The sequence below is a fragment of the Peromyscus eremicus genome, chromosome X (assembly GCF_949786415.1).
Source record: "Peromyscus eremicus chromosome X, PerEre_H2_v1, whole genome shotgun sequence".
Lineage (NCBI taxonomy): Eukaryota > Metazoa > Chordata > Mammalia > Rodentia > Cricetidae > Peromyscus > Peromyscus eremicus.
In genome coordinates this window covers 28,234,227-28,257,962 of record NC_081439.1, presented here as the reverse complement: position 1 = coordinate 28,257,962, position 23,736 = coordinate 28,234,227, and the positions used below count along the sequence as shown (strand labels likewise).

The 23,736-nt window shown below is 39.5% G+C and overlaps 1 protein-coding gene across 7 annotated transcripts in view; it reads right to left on the bottom strand.

Annotated features, from left to right (window-relative positions):
• Cdkl5 (cyclin dependent kinase like 5) overlaps positions 1-23,736 on the bottom strand; it is a 190,573-nt gene that overhangs the window by 71,227 nt on the left and 95,610 nt on the right. For 6 of the 7 annotated variants that reach the window (XM_059251400.1, XM_059251398.1, XM_059251399.1 and 3 more), the window contains one exon: positions 6,800-6,845. In XM_059251400.1, the coding sequence (XP_059107383.1) occupies positions 6,800-6,845 (46 nt within the window). Of the gene's footprint in view, positions 1-5,144; positions 5,209-6,799; positions 6,846-23,736 lie in introns of those variants that run through there. The other variant, XM_059251403.1, reaches the window with a different exon arrangement.

The window sequence follows — 23,736 nt, the reverse complement described above, 5'->3', positions numbered from 1 at the left end:
AGAACTTATTTTCCCTTGTTTTTTCTAGAATATGACAAATGGGGAATCCAGAAAACGAACAGTACTTAGGGTCAACAGTGTGCACGTCTATACACAAAATCCTTCAGAGGATCAACAAGCTATGCTGGAGCTGAGTACAGAGTTGCTAAATAAATACACCTGGTGTTTCTTCCCTGATCAAATGCTTGGGAACTCTTGGCATTTAAAAAGAAGCAAAAAGAGGGTGCTGTGCATTATTATCAAGTTGGGGCAGTTTCATTGTGCTAATAGATAAAATGACTTTGGAATGTCCAAATTAAAATATCGATGATATCAACTTTAGAGAAATATCTGTGGAGATGCCGCTGGACTAGACTAGGCCCTATGCATATGGGAGACAGTTGTGTACCTTGGTCTGTTTAAGGGGCCCCCTGGCAGTGGGATCAGGATCCATCCCTGGTACATGAACTGGCTCTTTGGAGCCCATTCAGTATGATGGGACACCTTGCTCAGCCTTGATACAGGGGGAGGGGCTTGGACCTCGCTCAACTGAATGTACCTGTACCAGGGCTTTGCTGACTCCCCATGGGAAGCCTTACCTTTTCAGAGGAGGGAATTGAGGGGTGGGTTTGGGGGAAGGGCTTGTGGGGGGAGTGGGAGGAGGGAAGGGAGAGAGTTCTGTGATTGGTATGTAAAATGAATAAAAAATTTCTTAATGAAGAAAAAATAAAATATCAATGATAGAAGGAACACTGGAATAGAATTATGGAGATCCCGATTTAGATTCTGCCTTTTAAGAAATTTATGCTGTAACATGCAACTATGAGCAAGTTACTTACATTTTCATCAGTTAAAAAAATCTAATACTTTGTGATTTTTTTCATTAAATTATGTCTGATTATAAACTTTATCAATAAGTAAATCTAATAATCTGTGTTTTTTTCATTAGTTTTTCTGATTATTTTTGGTTGTGAGCCTAGCCTTTAACAGCTGAGCCATCTCTCCAGCCAAAGTCTTTCTGATGATAAACCTAAACCTCACTGAATTTTGGTAACTGATAAATATATAATTCATTTATACTTGTTCCACCAAGTAGAGTTAAAAAAAATAAAGGTTACATTCTGAATGTCTATAAAGAGAGAAAAAAGTTAAATAATTTTTCAAAAAGAAGCACACACTAAACTAGGCCTGGTGACATCAGCTTGTAATCCTGGCTACTTGGAAGGCTAAAGCAGGAGAATTCCAAGTTCAAGGCCAGCCTGGGCAATTTCCTGTCTCTAAACAAAAAGTTAAAAAAAAAGTAAAAAGAGAGCCTGGGATATAGCTTAGTGGTAGAGTGCTTTCTGAGCAAGTGCAAGACCTTAGTTCAATTCTCAGTAACATACACACACACACACACACACACACACACACACACACACACACACACAGATTGGGGGTAGGGAGGCACATGAGAACATCACTTAGGGCATAGTGTGCAAAAAAAAAAAAACCTCATTTGAGCTACTTTTTAAGGAAATGAGGCTCCTTTATGCCAGCCATAAGTAAGCACCTGAGCATTAAGACTGTAATGACTGGAAATGGAGGCAGAAATGGAGCTATTAATTCTCAAAGTGCAAGCAAACTATGCACTTGTCATTACTTGGAATATCCTATAATTTTGATACTTTTAGGTTTCTATCCCACCATACAGTTAATAGTGAAAATTGTGGTACTAAATGATGGGATGATGGAGAAAGGTAATGCACACTCCACTGACACATGCCCTTCTTCTAAAACAAGCAGAAAGTAGCAAAGCATTAAAAATCATAGCGCAGTCCATAAAAATCAGCATACTTGACCCTCTCGTCCCCAAATCACCACTAACTAAGATAATCCTTATGTGCTATGTATGCTCTTTTCTCTAGTTCATAAATAAAGAATTGAGCACTAAAAAAAGGATAGCTAACTTTCTCAGGGTGCATGGACTCAGAGTCACAATCAACCTCATGTCCTGAGTTGAACATCGGGACTTAGGTGGCATGGTATATCACAGTGAACTTTGGAGAATGAGTCAAAACACCTAGGTTGACACCTAGACTTTGTTATCAGACACAGCTAATTTGGCTGCTAAAGCCACATAGCCAACGAACACAGTATGACCAGGAGAAATAGTCAGTGAAGCTCCCGGGTCTTCAGAAACACATACCAGCTCTTCACCTATAAACTGGGACTGTGGTTATATTGGTTTATTCTAAAGGTCTCTCCTAGTTCTAAAAGTCAGTGTTTCTCCACCTGTCTATAAGAATGCTAACCAATTTCATCATTAGGTACCACCAAAGAAAGCCAAGCACAGTGCTTCACATTTGTAATCCTAGCACTCAGAAGGCTGAGGCAGGAGGACTGCTACAAGTTCAAAGGCACCCTTGGCTAAAGAGTGAGTTCTAGGTCAATCCTGACTATAGATCAAGCTCCTTTTTCAAAATATAGAGAAGAGGGAAGAGGCAGGGATAGGAAAAAGAGAGGGAGGAAGATTGACTGGATGGATGAAAATTAAATTTCAGGCTATCCTGGGCTACATAGCAATATCCTGTCTCGAACAAAATAAAAACAGTTATCACTGGAGGGGGTTGTCAAAGTCAAGAGCAACTATGGAAAAGTTATGTGCAGTAAGTATACAATCCAACCTAGTAAGGACAAAGTGACATGAACAAAAAAGATGCCAACTAAGACCAAACCAAAAGCTGACCTACTTCTGTAGGCTTGCCATTGAGTCAAGTTAACACACCTCAAAATCAAGGGAGTCACTAAAATAAAAGATAGCATGTTTGAAGAAGAAAGCTCACAGGAGCAAGAGAAATTCAAAGATAAGTCGGCAATGAAAAGAAAAATCTAAAGATCAGCAGAAACTCTATTGTAACCCTATTTTTAAAGAACCGTGGGTTTGGAAAAGAAATCCAGGAATAGCTGTAACCTACTTTATGAAATCACAAACCTGACATCTTTGTATAGCCAAAGAGGCCCCCCCAACAGACCTTTAAACAGATATAATGAAAAAGAAAAGTCAATCCATCCTTGAACAAAACCATGGGGGTACCATGTTTGATTCTGGTTGCTCTGATTGAAGACAAGACAGCAGCAGGACAATCAATGTGGCCACGGAGGGTTGAATGGTGATGTTACTGTTTTATGTACCAAAAAAGATAAAGACTCTTCAGTCTTTAGAGATGAAGGACAAGGTAAAGAATAGAGAAAATTTATGAAATCACAAAAGGTGCAGAAATGTCGCCAAATCTTACAAGAATCCCTGAGGTTTGAAAGAGATCTGGTTTGGGCATAAAAAGGAAGTGTGATAGTACCAGGAGTAGCCAGAGTGTACAGCTCATTTCATCGAATTCTTTATATAATAAATGTTGGAAATTTTGTTTCAAGGCCCCTCTTACACAGAATTCAGGTTCTTGAATTTTAGAAATCACAAATTCTTGTTTTATAGCATCATACAAAATGAGAAAGCAGTGAAAAGTCATCTAGTCTCTAGGTAAAAATAAGAATAGAATCAACTGGAGGGAAGACTAGATGATTAACTAAACATTTCATAAAAATTAAAGAAATAGATAAACTCATTTCAAGAGAAAACTATTTATAGGAAACAAGCAACAAAAAATAAAATGCCAGAAATTTTATTTGATATAAAAGCAGAGAAATGACCTAGCACCACTCCACCGTGCTGTGCAATTAAACATGGACGGTTGCACAGTTCACTGGAGTTAGCCATGTACTGAGACCACGTGCTAAGTAAGAAGAATGGTTCACTCATCAAAGAAAAATAACAGTCCAAAGAATTAAAAGGAAGATTGAAATATAAATTAAAAAATAAATTCTGACTACATTTTCTCCTAAAGCTTTAATAGACAGTATTTTGTAATTATTGCTATTTCAAAACCATCTAGTTTAAACTGGCACTCCTGGATTGTTCAATAAATTTGGTGTATGTCTTTATATGAGAATGATGACTTGAGGCCAGTGAGATGGTTCAGGGAGTGAAGGTGCTTGTCACTAAGATTTGGCCAAGTGTGTGTGTGTGGGGGGGGGGTTGGGAGGGGAAGAGGGGTGGAGCGATGGCTCAGAGGTTAAGAGTATTTGCTGTTCTTGAAGGACCCTAGTTTGATTCCCAGCACCCACATGGTGGTTCACAACTACCCATAACTCCAGTTCTAGGGGATCCAATGCCCTGTTCTTACCTCCATGGGCACCAGACACATACATGGTATATACATACAGATAGACAAAACATTCATAGATACAAAGTAAAAATAATTCTAAAACACTCTTAAAAACTTAAACATGAAGATAAACATACTAAAAGAGAAAACTGACAAAACCTTTTGCCATATTTTGAGCTAGTATACAATTTTACTGTAAAAACTGACTTTCCTGCTTAAAAGATAATACTCAATTCTCTTAAGAACTAAAATAGCACACAGTTGCTGTTATAATCAAAATTGAACCTACTATAAAGCAAACTTATTTTCATAATTTCAGCCTTTTATTTACTATGAAAATTTGGGTGTTATTTTAAATAGCAATCTGTTATTCTGGGATAATAAATATCTTTTGCACTAAAACGTTGTCCACTTGGAAATATATTTTAAAATAAAATAATATACGTTATTTAAGTTAAATAAAATTTTTACTTAAATTAAATTTAAAAATAAAGTATTTCAAAAAAGTTTTACACAAATTTTTGGGTTCTTATCATCTTAACAGTACAGTAGGACTTTATTATAATCTTTTAAAGCTATTAGAAGGTGGTATATATTCTCAAACACACTTCCTGCATATCATTAGTTAGAGAATATTTAGAAACATTCATGTGAATGGCAGTCAGACCAAGCACAGGCCCCATTTCAATTTAAGTTTAACATTGCTTTTATAGAATTGTTTCGCTTATGTTCTCAAAGATTTGGAAATGTTTGATTTAGAATAATATGAATTTTCATAGTAACTAATAAAAAGAATGGTTGAGGGCTACTAGATAATGAGAACAATATTATCAGAACACTCATTTTTTATTATAATAGACCTGGTTGAAATTTAGATAATAAAAGAAATTTTGAATTATAATAGCTTACAAAGGAGATCAATAGACAACTTCATCTATATGAAACTATTTATGTATAACTCACACTCCAAAAGAGTTGGTCACCAGACATGTATCATTTCTTTCTATTAAGTAAGACAGTCTTCTTGCTAGAGGAACAGGGTAAAGAGACAGAAGACAGTACTATACCTCTCAAGGTTTTAAGCAAGCTTAGGCTACATGAGACCTTATGACAAATTTTGTTTCAAGGTCTGCTGACAATTATTACTTTTTCAGCTTGCCAATGTGACCTTAAAGGTGAACACAGTCAGAAGTCTGCATACGTATGCAAGGGTGGAGCTTTGATCTTCTGTTGCAATCACTTGTGGTATATCATTGGTCATCATTTGTCTGTGGCTTACTTGTCATTAGTCTAAAGTCACTGCTCAATGAGCCTATTTCCAATGGTCTCACAGTGGGTTAGCCAGGGGCAACTGCTTACATTAGATCACAGGCTCCTAGGCCCATAGTTCCAAGCAGACTGTATCCCAGAATAAGCTAAAAAGCATTTCCCAGTGCCTTCCTTGAAGACTGTCCTCACAAATGGCTGCACAGGGTCCTGGGTAATATGCATGTGCTCCACATAAGTAGCACATTGTAGTTCAGTTACATCAAATGCTGTGGAAGCTGTCCTAGACAGGCTTATGTTAGCAAGCTCTCTTTATTATTGCATGTTTTCTCAGTATCTGAGGTGAGGGTGATATAGAAGCTGGTGTGTTAAAGTGTTTGGTCAATGTGCACCAACGAAGCCAGGCTATGCTGTCCATCTTCAGGCTTCATATTAGATACAGAGGCTGATGCTGACGCCTCTTACTGCTTTTTCATATGGTGGGTTGCAACTCAATGTCACAATGTACTATTTTTTAAGATTTTACACAAACCAGGGAAAGCAGAACACAGTACCTCATTAACACAAAAGTTTGTGAGACTTTTGCTTCATTATAGTTTGTATGTGTATGGAAACTAGGCTAGGATTTAGAAAGTATTTTTACTGGGTCTCTGTACTAAGAATCGTGAAAAACTGCTGCCTAAAGCGCCTCAAAAGCCATATAGACTTTCACTACCAGTCTTTCTTTGTCTGGGTAAGAGTTAACAGCTAAGGTTTTGAAACTAATGCATTAGTAAAATATTAATAAAATTTTATTTGAAACTTTCTTGCCCAGCAGAGAATTTTAATACTCCATTTGAAACAGTCTAGAAGTGTGTTTCAAGAACCCCAAATATGGTATTTCTTATTGAAAAGCTTTTATTCTCTCAACAAATGGCCCTAAATATAACAAACTCCCATCTCTATACCGCCTCCCACTTATCCCTGTATCTTTTGCTGTGACTAGGAGTTGGAGAACACAGTGACCAAATACCCAATCTTTCACAGCACTCACTACTTGTGGGAACTACAGATGCATTTGCTTTAATCAGCTTTTCTATTGTAATCTATATAGATTACATGGAAACATATAGTCAAAAAGAAGTCTATCTAGCCTTTGGAGCAAAAATTCCACCCTTGATTATAAATTAAAATAAATATTCTAATACCATGAGGCATAGTGTATTTCAAAGTAAAGCATGATAATAAATAAGTTATACTCCCTGCCTGAGATTATGATTTTAAAATCACAGGGCTAGGGTCAAACCAACTAAACCCCACCTGTCCCACATTTTATTTACAAAAAAATTACAAAAGTAAAAATGCATATATACCTTCACTGTCCTTGAATTTCTTGATTGCCACAATTTCATGTGTTTCCTGGAAAGGAAAAAGAAGCAGAGGGAAAATTATTCTCCAATCCCAACTGGGGATCCCAATTATCTGGGGACAGCAGAGAAAAGACACAGATCACCATCTCCAGCTACCATTTCTTTGTTTCAAAATCCTCTCTTATCACCCTGGAGACACTGCCAAGGATGGAGAAGAAAGGGAGTGGCAAGGAGCAAAGAACAGACACTGCCATGATATGCATGAAACATAAATCTGAACCGCCAGTGTCTTCAAAAGTACAGGCTGTGAACAAAATAAAACAATGACGACATCCAGAACTATTCATATAACAGTTTGGTATAGCTTCTTCAGTACGTTTTCTCAACTTGGAATATTATGCTTGGAATTGTATGCTTTGTTATATATTGTTGTGTATGTCACTTTATATTGTATAAGTAACATTTATACCTGTTGGTAAATAACTGTTTAAAGTTCCATTTGTAATAGATATAAATAATTTTAATAATTTAAATAATATTTTAACAGTGTATCAATGAACATCCACCAACAGGAGCATCTTCATTTCCAGAGCAAATGCTGTAGTGATATAGATGGTTCAAAGGTCACAAATGCTAAAGGTTCCTAAAACATACTGCCATGCTGACATAACCAAACACATGACTTTCACAGTTCCCTTGAGCAGTGTGTAATATCCAGTTCACGATCAGTGCCAAAACAGCATAACATTACTTAAAGAATATTTTTTAATTCAATGATGACAGCAGATAAGGTTTTTTAGAATTTTAATTACATTTGGTTATTTATTGGGGGTTGGCTATGCATGTCACAGTGCAAGTGCAGAGGTCAGAGAACAATTGATGAGGGCTGGTTCTCTATTTCCATCATGGAAGTCCCAAGGACCAAACTCAGGTTGTTCAGTTTGGCAGCAAGTATCTTTATCCACTAGGCCATCTTTCTGGCTCTGATTAGAGAAGTTTCCTTTTACCTGGTAAATAAAATGAACTCTACCAGGGCTATTTATTTATTTATATAGATTCATAGATGAAAACTTGTCACCAAACTGAACTACTTAAGGTTATTACTGTAGAGTACAAGATCAAATTTGATACAACTGGCCTTTGTAATTTATGTGCATCATTTTTGTGCTCCAAGTAAGTCCTCACTTGAACATGGTTATTTATTCATACTTATGCATTTTGATACTTTAATGATTTCATTCCTTAAATCTTTATCCAATTATTGTTTACTTTAGTAAATGAGAAAGTGAGCAGTTTCAGATTTCATATAATTTCTAAATGTTGAACCAATTTTCCCAATCCCCTTTAGTGATGATTTGTAACTGTTATATCTTAGCATCCTTATAGACACATTCTAGAGTTACTTTCAGAGCTTTCTTGCCTGGTGTAGGCTTCTGACCTACGTATTCTTATGCCAGAACCATTTTAAATTACTGGTACGTTAAACTTCACATTAATCTGGAGTTCTAGATCCTGGTTTTCTTGTCACTTGGCTAAATCAAACTAAGAACAGGTTTTGGCTGTTAAATCTAACATAACTATATGCATACAGGCTATTATGTCAACTTTATTTACATATTCAGTGGCTTCACCATTTATTAAAAGTCCTTTACTCCAATGGTTTTCATATATTGAAATGCTTGATTTGAATCAGTTTTTGTTCCATCATAAATGTATCTCTGAATAGTTTTCTGAGGCACTACCTTATTTTTCTAGCACGTGAACACCCTCACCCATGCAGCAAGTGGGCAGGTACAGAATTTATGGAATGGCTTGAGATGCAGCTTAAGTGGTAGAAGGCATGCTTAGCATGTATGAGGCTAAAAAGAAAATGTGAGAAAGGAAGGAAGGAAGGAAGGAAGGAAGGAAGGAAGGAAGGAAGGAAGGAAGGGAGGGAGGAAGGGAGGAAGGGAGGGAGGATTAATTAATTTGGGGGAAGGGAATCTTGTATTCTTACAGATTTTCTGTATGCTTGTAGCAAAACCCTGGAACACTCACATCACAAATCTATATGCTTATTAAGAATGAAATGTCTTGCAAGAAACCCATATAGTAGCTATTTTTTTTTCAAGAGGAAAAAAACTGAAGGGTTTAAAGAAGGCTTGCTCATGTTGGGGAGCTAGCTTAGTTGGTAAAGTGCTTCGCCACCCATGTTAAAAAGTAAGGTGTGGTGGCATGAACTTGTAAACTCAGCAGTAGGGAGGTGGAGACAGGCATATCCCTGAGGCCAGCCTAGCCTACCTGCTGAGCTCCATGCCAGTGAGAAACCCTCTCTAACATAAACAAGGTGGATGGCACCTGATGAATGACACCTGAGGTTGTCACCTGGCCTCCTTCCATATATGTGTGCGTGTACGTGTGTGTGTGTGTGTGTGTGTGTGTGTGTGTGTGTGTGTGTGTGTGTGTATACCCCAAACATGTTCATCTCCCCTGCCCCACAGAGGTCTGCTGTTTCCTAACACAGATTAAACTGATAGCACAGGGGGGAAAGAATGCCATGATGGTCTCTGGTTTTTAGAAAAGAAGTCTGTGTCCAATATGGTTTTTGTTCTAAAGTAGATAACTTATTTTTTTATACCCAGATTCTCTTAGGTCATTTCTTTTCCTTGAAATAAAAAAAAATTGAAATCATCTGCCTATATTCTAGAAGAAATCCATGTGTGTTCTGAACTAATACCTGAAAAGTACTGATGTTTGGAAGATTTCCTTCTAATAACCTTCAACATTGTTTCTATTCCAATTTTTCTAATAATTTCCACTATAAACCTTATATCTTTCAGGTGTACTTTTCATAACTGCTTCATCTGTTTTGCTCAGTATTATATCACCAATACCTACTGTAGCAGGCCCATAGTAAGATATTTGATATTTAGTGACCACTCAACGAGTAAATTCTTCAAATGTAATCAATGTTGTTCTTCATATGTTCCATTTGAGGTCTCTGCATCCTCCCTTATGTCAGTCAAGTCCTGAATTTGTTGCCATGGTTCTCCACTACATAGGGCAAATCTCCACTGTTCCCTTTCAGGTGACCAAGATGTCTTGACTTTATCTGCTTGTTATACAGAAGTCCTTTTCAAGACTGGGTGTTGCTTCTAAATCTCAAGGCAACATTTTATCTTGACTCTTTTTTTTCATAGTCCTCCTCTACCCACATACCATTTTTAACCTCATACTTATTACTGAGATGGAAAGAAATTCAACATGACTGACACCTGGCAGCAAACTGGTTAGATGGACTTTTCAGCCAACTGAACTTCAAATAAAGATGGATGTACTCAGAGCCTGATTTCAAAACTGATGCCCAACCACTTGGCTAGTTTGAACTTACACTGTCTTGGAAGGGTTCTCTGAAGAAGAAGCCAAATGAACACATGCCATTTGTTCTCTCCTCTGTAGGCTTCAGAGCACATTACCTTGGTATTGGTGGCTCCCACACTTCTCTGTGGATGTTACATGTCTCTCCCAAGCCATCTCTATTTCTTGCCTTACTTTATGTATTTGGGGCACATTAGTCTCTGAAATGATCTGGGAATATGGATGTTAAATGGGCTACTGGGAAACAGAGAACTCCAGTTGCTTGGTGAGATGGCTGCCTGCTGGCCAGCCATTTTAAACATAGATGCAGGTCTTTTCCTGTTCCCTTTGGCTATTTTTTGCCTCAGCTGGTTTCAGAAAGCGTAATAAATAACATGACATTCAAGACTGCTTTTTAATCTACTCTTGCTAATGAAATTCTCTCTCCCTAGAGTTTGTCACCAATCTTTGAATTTTTATTTTAACTTACAGGACTATTAAAAGTTTCTGCTTTTCTCTTAAAATATCTTTATGGGTTCTTAATGGAGAGGCAGAGGTGACATGCCAATTGTTATTACTAGTTCTTCCACTATCCTGGGATGGTATACATGATAGAGGTGTGGGCAAGGAAGGAAATACATGAAAATGACCAAAGAACGTGTGTTTTAAATTCAGTTCATTCCCCCAAGCATGCCATTGCCCCCACAACGTCTGCAACAGAATGTCACCAGCTGTAGTTAGCAAGATAGACATAATCTGTTTCCTGTTTCAGTGTCCTGCTTTATTTTTAAAATGAGGCACTTCAAAGCAGACATTTTAAGCAGTAAACTGAGAATGAGATAAAATATATCCACAATTCATTAATGTAATTCCATATCTCATCCTTTATTCTACCTCAAAATTGGACTTAAGATTACTTTGGAATGCAAAAAAGAAAGACAAGATAATTTTTAGATAAAGGTTTCTAGATTATACTATCTCTATACTGAGGCATTTAATGTTTCCTAGAATAAGTTTTCTTCAGTGAAAGGGAAAAAAATCAAGCAGGGTGTGGTGCCACAGGCTTGTAATTTCAGCATCAAGGACTTCGAGGCAGGAGTTTGGAGACCAATCTGGCTTACATGAGACTGTCTTGAAAAAGAAAAAAGGCAGGGAAGCGGGAGTGAGAAAAATGAAAAACGTATGTAATGAGTAGTGACTAGCAGAAAAATATCTGGGAGGCCTATAGTTATTCTTGCATCAAGATCTCAACTCCATTCAAAAAACAAACAAGCCTCCAGTCATATTGGACAGAGAGACTTGTGACTAGAATTCACTGCTGTTGCTGAGTGTCTAAAGCTTTCTAGGTTCAAATATGCAGTATGCAACATGACACAACAGGAGAAAGAAACCCCTGATCCTATCTTAGTCCACTAGTCAGGGATTAAGCTACTTCAAAGGTTATACTCAATTATTAATTTTCCAATTATTCTCTGCAGAAGCCCTTTCTTAGGAGAAATGCTTTTCTTCATCCAAATATGAGGAATACAATTTGATAACCAAGGTATTTTAAGTCTTTCTACATTTCATATGCAAAGATCTCCAACAGTCTGTGTTCACACATTCACATGCCCATTCAGTAGAAACAAAACCTTATAGTCATAGACATAGTTACTTTATTGTACAGTATGGGAACTGAAAAGGCAAATTTACTTATTTTTTTAAGGCAGGATCTCATGTAGCCAAGGCTAGCCTTGAACTCCTGATCATCCTGCCTTCACGTCTCAAATTATGGAATTATAAGTATGTACCATAATACAAGGCCAAGATAAGCGTTATTTTAGATTACCATTTTTAATAAATTTTTTTGTGTCAGGCCCCATGCTAAATATACCCACAAATTATTTCATGCAATCCTCAAATCACTACTCTGAGGATCTTGTCCTGCCCACTTTATAGATGAGGATGCTGAAGGCAACAAATGAGAAAAAAAAATAATGACACATAAGCATGAAGAGGCCATTCTGAAACTCGAAACTATGTATGCTAACCTAAAGCAGAGACATAAGAATGCTGAGTCTCATGGTAGAAAAGTATAAGCTAAGAGAGCCAAGGACACAGCTAAGAGATAGAAGAAATGAGATTTCAAACCCAATTGATTCTGGATGTCATTTCACAAGCATGGTAGTGCTATATTGCCTTTTCAAACAATAAATGAACATGTGTTGTAAGAAAGGCTAAGTTTTAACACACACACACACACACACACACACACACACACACACACATACTGCATCTACCACTTACCAAGGAGGATCATTATTTCAATTCTATGTTTTTGTGAACTGCATCTTAGCACTAACAAATATTTCCAGATAGTTTTTCAATCACAGCTGTTATTATCTATATTAAAGTATTTATATTAAAATATATTTCTATTAAACTAAATATACAAATACTTCATTATTTCCATCATTATTCTTTCATCATCATTATTATTTGTGATAACCTTAAAAAACAACTTAGACTGAATTTGTGTTTTATATAATGAGTAAAATTGTAAAATGGAAGTAAACTGAAGCATGAGACAAATTCCACAGCAGGTAGACTACATGTGTAATGTCTCTAAAATATTATCCATTATATACAATGATAAAAGCTAGAATATGTAACATGAATCTTAAATGGTCTTTTTAATAATAATAAAAAAACCCAGAGCCAGGTATTGGGGTGAATGCTGGAAGATCAGAGAAGCAGAACAAGCCACAGTCAACCTCACCTCGCCAACTCCTCAGCTGATCCTGTTTCCATGAATCATCAGACTGAATGCCTCTGAGTCCTCACCTGGAAGGGATCTCAGCTGAACTGCTTAAAAGCCTCTAGTTCCTGGTCCTCACACCTTATATACCTTTCTACTTCCTGCCATCACTTCCTGGGATTAAAGGTGTCTGCCACCATGCCTGGCTCTGTATCCAGTGTGGCCTTGAACTCACAGAGATCCAGACAGCTCTCTGCCTCCTGAGTGATAGGATTAAACGCGTGTGTGCCACCACTGTCTGGCCTCTGTGTCTAATCTAGTGGCTGTTCTGTTCTCTGACCCCAGATAAGTTTATTAGGGTACACAATATATCAACAAGAGTATGTGACCTGTATTGGATTACTACCATAGTTTGTTTATATGAAAAGCTGGATTTACAACCACCACCACCACCGCCACCACCACCACCACCTCCCTGACCACCTCCACCACCTCCTTAAGTATTTGAGACTAAATCAGGAAGGAAACAATCGAGCACAGGTAGGCAGGAAGACACCTGGATCTATCAATTAACAAATGCCTGCTGGGTCTCTGATATCAGTACCGTTGTCTGCTGCATTCGTGTTTGACATGAGGGAGTAAATGAAGCTGGCTCGTGTACACAGAAGCTTATAACATGCTGTTTAACAGTGCATGAGAGTTAGTTGAAAATGCATGAAAGAAGTTGAAAAATGCAACAGATGTTGTATGAGATATACCACAGGAGCTGAAAACAGGTTAATCATGCAAATGTACAGAAAGAAATGTATACTCCTTTCAGATTTGGCAGGTGATCATGTCTCTGGCTTTTTTGCTTTTCATTTTACCCTTGCTTTTTGAAATTCAAAACATCACGAATTTAGCTTCATTCATTCCCAATTGCCTATTTTCAGAGGCAATTTTTAAAGCAAAACAAAACATTTTTGTTATTCATTTATTTATTGTGGAGGTGGTGGTGGAGGTGGTGAAGGAGGATGTGGAGGAGGTGGAGGTGGTGGTAGAGGTGGTGGAGGTGGAGGAGGTGGTGGAGGTGGAGGTGGTGGAGGTGGTGGTGGAGGGGGTGGAGTTGAAGGAGGAGGTGGGGGTGGAGGTGGTGAAGGAGGATGTGGAGGAGGTGGAGGTGGTGGTAGAGGTGGTGGAGGTGGAGGAGGTGGTGGAGGTGGAGGAGGTGGTGGAGGTGGAGGTGGTGGTGGAGGGGGTGGAGTTGAAGGAGGAGGTGGGGGTGGAGGTGGGGGTGGAGGTGGTGGAGGTGGAGGAGGAGGTGGTGGTGGAGGTGGGGGAGAAGGTGGAGGAGGTGGTTGTGGAGGAGGAGGAGGAGGAGGAAGAGGAGGAGGAGGTGGTGGTGGTGGAGTTGGAGGAGGTGGTGGTGGAGGTGATGGAGGTGGTGGAGGTGGTGGAGTTGAAGGAGGAGGTGGAGGTGGAGGTGGAGGTGGTGGTGGTGGTGGAAGTGGAGGAGGTGATGGTGGTGATGGTGGCGATGGTGGTGGCGGTGGCGGTGGAGGTGGAGGTGGAGGTGGAGGTGGCCAAATCAATTTAACTAACAACTACCATCTATGCCAAAAGCCAGCAAAATTGCTAGTAAGGCTCATATTGTTTAGACATTACCATAAGAACCACTGGTATAAACTTGGAACTGCTCTCAATTTGAATTTATTAATATGCCAAGAGTAATTTCAGAAAAAACTTTAATATTTAGTAAGGAATATAAAAAATTCAATGTATTTATTACTTAGTGCTCATACTCTAAAATGAGCATAGTCTTACGAAAATATTAAACTTTTAACAACATATAACCAAAATAGATATGAATAATAGTTTCCATGTTTTTCTTGGGTTGTTTTGCTTTTCTTTTCTTTTTGACCCCTGCAGAAAAGGTCTCATGTAGCCCAGGCAGGCCTCAAATATGCTGTGTAGCTGAGAATAACTTTGAACTCCTGATCCTCCTGCCTCTACCTTCAAAGTGCAAGGATCATCAATGGATATGTACCACTACACTACGTTTTGTGTACACCGCATGTATACAGTGCCTATGGATGCCACAAGAAGGCATCAGATCACCTGAAACTGGAGTTATATACAGTTGTAAGCCACCATGTGGATACTGGTAACTGAACCGGGGCCCTCTGCAAGAGCAAGTGCTCTTAACTATTAAGCCATCTCTCTAGCCCCCACTTTTTTTTTAAAGACAGGATCTATTACAGAAATTGAAACTCATCAATTTGGCTGGGCTGACTGGCCAATAAGCTTCAGGGACAAAACTATCTCTGCTCCCTAAGCCTACCCCCATTGCTGAGGTTATAGGCACAGTCACTAAGCCCTTCATTTTTATGTAGGTTCTGAGGACCCAAACTCAGATCTTCAAGACTACATGTCAGGTACTGTATCAACTGACCGACTAAACCATCTCCACATCCCCACACCCATGCTCTTTTTTTAATGAGGTGCTGGGGATGAAACCCAGAGCTCTGTGCATGACATGATAAACAAGTAATCTACCAAATGAATCACATCTCAAACTGAGAAATGGCGTCTTAAAGTGACACTTCCTCCAGAGAAAAACTGTCTTCAAACCAAGTCAGTGATACAATTCCTACGTAACAAATTCTATTTTTTCTTTTAGTTCCATAAAACTTAGAATACCTTCCACCCTCAATAAGCCATATAGGCCCTCCATGAATATTTAGTTGAAACATAAAATGGGAGTACAAAAGTATAATTTATTCAGACAGAATGCCTAATCATTCTCAATGTTCCTCTACTAAACCTGGGCCTGTTTCCAATTCCAAATCTCAGTGAATACTAGCCAGAAACTTAGGATCCCTCTTTCCATCTCCTACATCTGCACCTCCAAATATATCTAGTTTATCATCAAGTGACAGTGGCTCATATCATTTCTATCTTTCCAAACGTACATGAATGCTCCCATCACAGGTCAAGTCCTTTAGCACTCTCACTCCTGCATGTTTATCCCCAGCAACCAGGACCTTGTTTGAAAAGAGAAATCCAATTTAACGATGTCCCCCTTAAAGTGCTCCCCAACCTCCACTAACTTAAAAACTTTACTGTGGTGATATTTTATTTGTGCTGAAATGTGGTGATATTTTATTTGTATGTTAATAAATAAAGTTTGCCTGAAGATCAGAGGAAATAGGAAGCCATTTTAAGTAGACACAAAAGTCAGGCAGTGGTAGCACACGCCCTTAATCCTATCACTTAGCAGGCAGGATCTCTGTGTGTTCAAGACCATACTAGGGAACAGAGCCAAACGTGGTGACCACAAGCCTTTAATCCCAGTACCAACCACAGAGACCTGGAGGTCTGTACAGACAGACAGTGATAAGGAAGTGAGGTACCTGCGCTAAGGGGCCAATGAGAGGACAGAACAGCAAGGCAATAAAGGTGCAGGTAGACAGGAAGTAGCACACTTTGGAAGCTGCTGTGTGGTGAGGTAAGGTTGGCTGGTGGCTATTCCTATTTCCCTGATCTCTAAGGCTTTCACCCCTATATTTGGCACCATGTTTTTTATTTAACAAGACCGCTTAGAAATTCATCAACATTTTATCACCCCTGCTCCCCTCCCCCGTGGTGGGCAAGACCATTCCGTGATCGGAACATGAGACAACCCTTGATTCTCCTTTCTCTGGTCTCATGTGCTTGCCAAGCTGTAGCCATTTTTGACCCGCTCTCCCACTGCCTGGCTGTTCCTCTTGCTCAACCCCATTCAAGTTCCCATGCATGTTTCACAGCCTCTAGAAAGTCTAAAACCCAAGTGTTCTCTTGGAACACACCTTTTATTCATCGCCCATATGAAATGTTCACTTTTACAGTTTCTAGTCCACCATCAAGGCCTGATTCTTCATTAGAGCAATTTTCTAAGTGATAAATGACTACATGACTCTTCTTAACAGACATTCAGTAACAAAGGCAAATATTGAAGGACTGCAAACATTTAACTGTACTGAGTGTATTGAAAACACAGATCCTAAGGACCCAGGTCATTCTTTTTACTGGGTCTCATTTACTAGTTTAATGAAGAAATTCTTTTCCCTGCAATAATCAGAAAAGAGCTATGTCTAGGCATGCAAGGAAAAGCAAACGAACAAACCAAGGACACTAAGGAAATATATTTCTGGATTGGTTTTCTTTCTTCTCTCTCTCTCTCTCTCTCTCTCTCTCTCTCTCTCTCTCTCTCTCTCTCTCTCTCTCTCTCTCTTCCTTTTCTTGTTAGTGCTGATGATTGATCCCAGGGCCTTGAACACACTAAATAATTTCCCTACCACTGAGTTATACCCCAAGCCCAGTCCTGGCTTTGTTTGTTTGGGTTTTTAAGACACAGTACTTCCTAGGATACACAGGAGGATAGATCTGTTCTTCTGGCCTTTAGAAGGTTTCAAATATGAAGATAATTCAAAGCCTGGCAGTGGTAGTGCATGCCTTTAATCCCAGCACTCGGGAGGCAGAGACAGGCGGATCTCTGTGAGTTTGAGGCCAGCCTGATCTACAGAGCAAGTTCCAAACAGCTAGAGCAACACAATCAGAGTGCTTTAAAATAAAAAAAGAAAATCATAAGTTAAGACTTTTGGCTGGGCATGGTGGCTTATGCCTTTAATCCCAGCACCCAGGAGACAGGGACAGGCAGATCTCTGAGTCTGAGGCCAGCCGAGTCTACAGAGTGAGTTTCAGGACAGTCAGGGCTATGCAGAGAAACTCTGTCTTGAAACAACCCCCCCCCAAAATTTATTATTCAATGATGTACAATTAAACAATAAAACGGTTCTTTTTTTGGGCCAGTGAGCCGCCTTGGTGGGTAAAGGTGCTTGCTACACAAGCCTAGTGATGGGAGTTCAGTCCTCATGTAAAAGTGAAAGGAGACAACTAATTCCACAAAGTGGCCCTTTGACCTTCATATAAGCACCATGGCACACAAGCACCCCTCCATATAGTCCCACGCAAATAAAAATATTTAAATATTTTTTTAAAGACAGGGTCTCTCCCACAGCCAAGCACTTGGCCAAGATCCTGGAGTTCAGTTGAAGAGAGGGAGGAAGCATTATAAGAGCAAGGGGGCTCAGAATCATAATGGGAAAAACCACAGAGACAGCTGACCAGAGCTAGTAGGAGCTCATGGACTCGGGACTGACAGCTGGGGAGACTGCATGGGACCAAACTAGGCCCTATGAATATGGGTAAAAGTTGCATGGCTTGATGTGTTTGTGGGTACCCTGGCAATGGGACCAGGACTTATCCTTGGTACATGAACTGGCTTTTTAGAGCCCATTCCCTACGGAGTGATGCCTTACTCAGCCCTGATGCAAGGAGGAGGGGCTAGGTCTGGCCCCAACCTGGTATGCCAGCCTGTGTTGACTACCCAAGGGAGGCTTTATCCTCTATGAGGAGGCGACGGGTTGACATGGGGGTAGGTGGGGGGAGCAGGAGAAGGAGAGTGAAGAGGAACAGGGGTCAGCATGTAAAAGAAAAAAAATTAAATAAAAAAGAGTCTGCAAAATAAATAAATAAATAAATAAATAAATAAATAAATAAATAAATAAATAAATAAAAGACAGGCTCTCTCTATATATCCCTGACTGTCCTGGAACTTGCTATCAGGCTGTCCTGGGACTCATAGATCTACCTGCCTCTGCCTCTGAAGTTCAGGAATTAAAGGCATATACCACCATATCAGGATTGATTTTTTTAAAAAGGTTTTTACTACTGGAGCTCGGCCTGGTGCTTGGCTGTAGATCTCTGCATCTGCTTCCATCAGTTACTGAATGAAGGCTCTATGATGACAGTTAGGGTATTCACTGATCTGATTACTGGGATGAGCAAGGGGCATCAAAATCATGATGGGGAAACCTACAGAGACAACCAAACCAAATTAGTGGGAACTCATGCAATTTAGACCAAGACCTGTAGAGCCTCCATGGGACTGGACCAGGCCCTCTGCATAAGGAGACAGTTGTGTAGCTTGACCTGCTTAAGGGGCCCCTGGCAGTAGGATTAAGATCCATCCCTGGTGCATGAGCTGGCTTTTTGGAGCCCACTACCTATGGTGGGACACCTTGCACAGCCTTGAGGCAAGGGGAGGGGCTTGGACCTGCCTCTACTGAATGTACCAGGCTCTGCTGACTCCTCATGGGAGGACTTACCTTCTTGTAGGAGTGAATAGGGGGTGGGTTGTTGGGGGGATGCTGGAGGGGTGGGAAGAGGGAAGAGGAGGATCTGTGATTGGCATGTAAAATGAATAAAAAATTTCTTAATAAAAAAAAAGGTTTTCTTCCACAGTCACCTGTATTCTAGTGTGTGGCAAAGTTGTGCAATTTGCTTTAGTCTGGCAAAATGAAAAACACAGAACTACTGATAACACATAATTGAACCATCTGAGACATTACCAATATTGGAACAGTCATAAATGATTGCTAGCTAGCTAATAGTTACAGGGCTTATGTAGTACGGCATCTCTAAGTCCTTGGGATATTGGGCATCTCATAGTACTTAGAATGAAGTTGAACTATTTTTACTTTTACTTACTGAAAAAGATGGTTGATATTTAAGTGCCAAAAATATCATAAAACATAAAAAAGTCTTAGACTGCTTAATTGAAAGATGCACACAAACCCACACACCAAAGGAAGCTTCTGTGAGCACTTCTACTATGACCTAGTAGACCAGTATCAACTTGACCAGACACTGCCTGGTAATGTCGAAGGATTTACAGGGAAACAATGCACTACAAACAGACTCACCTTGTCCTTTATAAATAAGTAGACATGTCTTTTTGTTGTTTTCATGGGCTGGGAATGAAACTTGGGGCCTTTTGCAAGCTACGCAAGTGCACTACCACTGAGCTACACCCACAGCCCTAATGGGTATACTTCTGTATGTAGATTACCCCTCAAAAAAGTAGATGTAAGATGGATGGCTGAGGGTTGGAGAGAGATGCAGCTCATTGGTAGAGTGCTTCCCCAGCACGTACAAGGCTCTAGGTTCAATTTCTAGTACCATTCAAACAAACAAACAAACAAACAAACAAACAAACAAAGAAAACAAATTGAAAAGTTTAAAAAGAATTCATCTAATAGCTACAGATTAGGGTAAACTTACTAATTTGCGGTTATATAGAGAAGGTAAGTAATAAAATGTTCAAAACTGCAAATCTTGCTATCAAGATGAAAAATAAGATACATAAACAATTTTCACTACCCCGCCCCCAACCTGCACATAGAAAAGAGCATCTCTTTAAATAGAAAGGGAAAGAGACAAGGTAGGTATACTCCCAGCTAGTCAGGAGGCTAAGGAGGAAGGATTGACAGTTTGAAGTCAGGCTGAGATCCATAGCAAGACCCCATCTGAGAAGAAGAGAATAGTGATGAAGAGAAACAAATAATCTAGGTCTCTATTAAAAGATTGTGCCAGGCGGTGGTGGCGCACGCCTTTAATCCCCGCACTCGGGAGGCAGAGGCAGGCAGATCTCTGTGAGTTCAAGGCCAGCCTGGTCTACAAAGCGAGTTCCAGGAAAGGCACAAAGCTACACTAAGAAACCCTGTCTTGAAAAAAAAAAAGATTGTGTAAAATGAAATATAGTTGATCTTCCTACAATCCACACCTTTATACACTATATACAGTTGTCCTCGAACAATCTTCTATATAGAAAATACAGACTTTGGTAGTGGCAAATGAATAAAACTTTCAGAGACTATGAGGTAGTGATGCCTGTCAGGCTGCCTTCAGTTAAGTGGTAGTAACCACCTCTGCTTGTACAGCAGTTATCACACAATTGTGTGAATATTTCATTGCACCCTTATTTTATAACAATAAGGAGGTAATGAGAAAATGAAAGTCCCACTTCTAGTGATCAAATAATTGAAACCAAGATGGCATTAATTAGGCAAGCCCAACGCAGGCAGTCTACAACCTCAATCAAACAATCACCAGACTTAAACGACATTCAATTGTGATGGGTGAATACAAAATTTAAATTTAAATGCAGAATACATTTCATCAAAGATTACCTTGCTATGGCAGCAACAGTAGCTTATAACACACTAAATCCAAGTTGTACCAAGAAAATGTATTTTTTTTTTCAATTTTCTGTAAGTAATTTAAGTTAGCTTTTTAAAGTGCATGCCTTACCTTGAACTTGCATGGTAGTGACTTGGTCCTTCCTAGTTTATAGAGTCCTTCAGGTAAATGCTCAGATTTTTCAGATCTTTCTCCCTGCTTCTACCAAGACAGGAGCTTGGTTATATGGAGAGGTTGAGGCAGAAGAAACTCACTGTAGTAAGGCAGGGGCTCTCTGGTCTCTAAGAAGGTTCTTTCTAGGATTGAATCCATGATGCTTCTGTTGAGCCCCAAGGGATACGTATCAACTCTGGAGAGCTTTCTTAGCTCAGAGCACGGGAGTTGGGCCAGTTGATTAAGCTCCTTCTTAGCATTGTTGGTGCTAAAGACATCTGGACTGTAGTCTCATTTACATCTACCCTTGGTCACCAAATGCTATGTTGTTATCAGCCTGTGCCTCAAACACAACTTCCCCACTGATGGTACCACTGGCTTTCAACCCAGCTACATGAGATTGTGTTCTTTTGAGATCCTTAGAAGATGCTCACAAGCTAAAGGAGGCCTCTCTCCACTTCACTCCACTAGACATTTTTTTTCTGCTGTTGCTGCCCCAGTTGTGATGTGGCAACCTTGAAGAGAGCACTTTCCAAGAGGGGAATGAGAGATAAGCTTCCTTCACTTTGGGCAATAACTTCAAAACATCCATTTTTCTGAAGTTGGGAATGTTGGAAACGTCAGCCAGCATATACTGACCTACTCTAACTTGCCCTCTTCTTTCTACATTGTTTCCTCATTTGAAAGGACAATTTTTCACTTCTCCATTAATTTTCAAAGGAAATTATCCTAGAAAGTAGCATCCATGCTTCTCTCCCCACCCTACTCCCTCTCTCTCCTAGGGCTGTGATAAAAAGTAAAGTTCAGGAGAGAAATTCCAATATATTGACTGTCTTAGTTAGGGTTTCTATTGTTGTGAAGAGACACCATGACCATGACAACTCTTCTAATGGAAAACATTATTGGGGCTGGCTTACAGTTCAGAGGTTTAGTCCATTATCATGGTGGGAAGCAAGGCAGCATGCAGGCAGACATGGTGCTAGAGGAGGAGCTGCCACATGTTGATCCAGAGGCAACAGGAAATAGACTAACACAATGGACAGTATCTTGAGCATAGGAGACCTCAAAGCCCGCCCCCACAGTGAAACACTTCCCACTCCAACAAAGCCACACCTCCTAACAGTGCCATTCCCTTTAGGGGTCATTTTCTTTCAAACCACCACATTGACCATGGATATAATAGCAGGTATTTGAAAATTACTAAATACAGAAATTTTTAGGTATACTGATAGAAGAACAACCAAATTCCTTTGAAATCTTAAAATTATGAACAGATGACCAACATGAAAAATACATGATACTTGGGCCTGGAGAGATGATTTAGTGGTTAAGAGCTCATGCTGTTCTTGCAAAGGACCCAAGGTTGGTTCACAATTTCCTGTAACTCCAGCTCCAGGGGATTTGATGCTCTCTCCTGACCTCTGTGGGCACTGTACTCATGTGTATACTTTACATAGACAGGTACACATACATACACACAATTTAAAATAATGAAAATAGAAAAATGGTCAAAATAAAGAGAAAACATTATTTCTCTGTTAAACTAGTGAGAATAGCTTTCTACAGACTCCTTTAAAAGGGGGCACTGACTGTCTAACTTCCTTGGGATGCTTCTCCTGGGCATTGTGTAGGTACCACTAAAGCCTTACTATTTGCAGTTATGTAGATAAACGATGTACAGAAAGCTAGCAATAGCACAGGTAGTTAGTATGCAGCAAGTGGCTGACCATTTCTGAGGGAATACAACAACAAAAATATCCAGGGGTACCCACACATTCATACTTTCTGCTGAAGTTAGAGGTATTAGAGCAAAATGGTAAAATAGTTACAAATTTACAAATTAACGTCTGTTTTGCAATTGTTCCTCAACACTCTGATAAATATCTCTCTCTCTCTCTCTCTCTCTCTCTCTCTCTCTCTCTCTCTCTCTCTCTCTCTCTCTCTGTGTGTGTGTGTGTGTGTGTGTGTGTGTGTGTGTGTGTAATCTATTCAGTTTGTATTTGGGAAAAATATCAAACTACCTTAGGTTTATATTCTCCTATAAAATATGACAATATGAATACTAAACTCTCTTAAATAAGGCCAACATGTCATTGGTTATTTTTCTCCAATCATTGGAAATACGGGTGGCTTGGGAGGTCATAGACCTTAGGTGGAAAGCTATTGCTATTGTTCCACAAAATAAACAGGAAGTGGCCATGAAATTGTCCTCTAGGAATTATATTTATTCCCATAGGTTAGTGCTGCCATCAACTCTGGTCAGAGAAGCCCCATTTACAATGGGCAGTGATAATTGCAGAGACTCGTAAGTAATCAAAGTAATAAGAACAAAAGACTTAGCCATAAGTGACATCAACAACATCCCCTTCAAGGCTCAAGGAACACAGCAAAAAGAGGGTGGAAATATAAGAGCCAAGTAAAGGAGTAGAATGAGGTGAAAGCTGTCTGTGGAGCACAACAATGCAGTTAAACTCTTGACCTCATGAGACAGACACACACACACACACACACACACACACACACACACACACACGTTATAATTAACATTAACAATTTTTCTTTTCCTAAAACTTCAGGGGATAGAGAGATTGCTCAGTAGTTAAGAGCACTTGCTGCTCTTACAGAGGACCCAGGTTCAATTCCTAGCACTCAC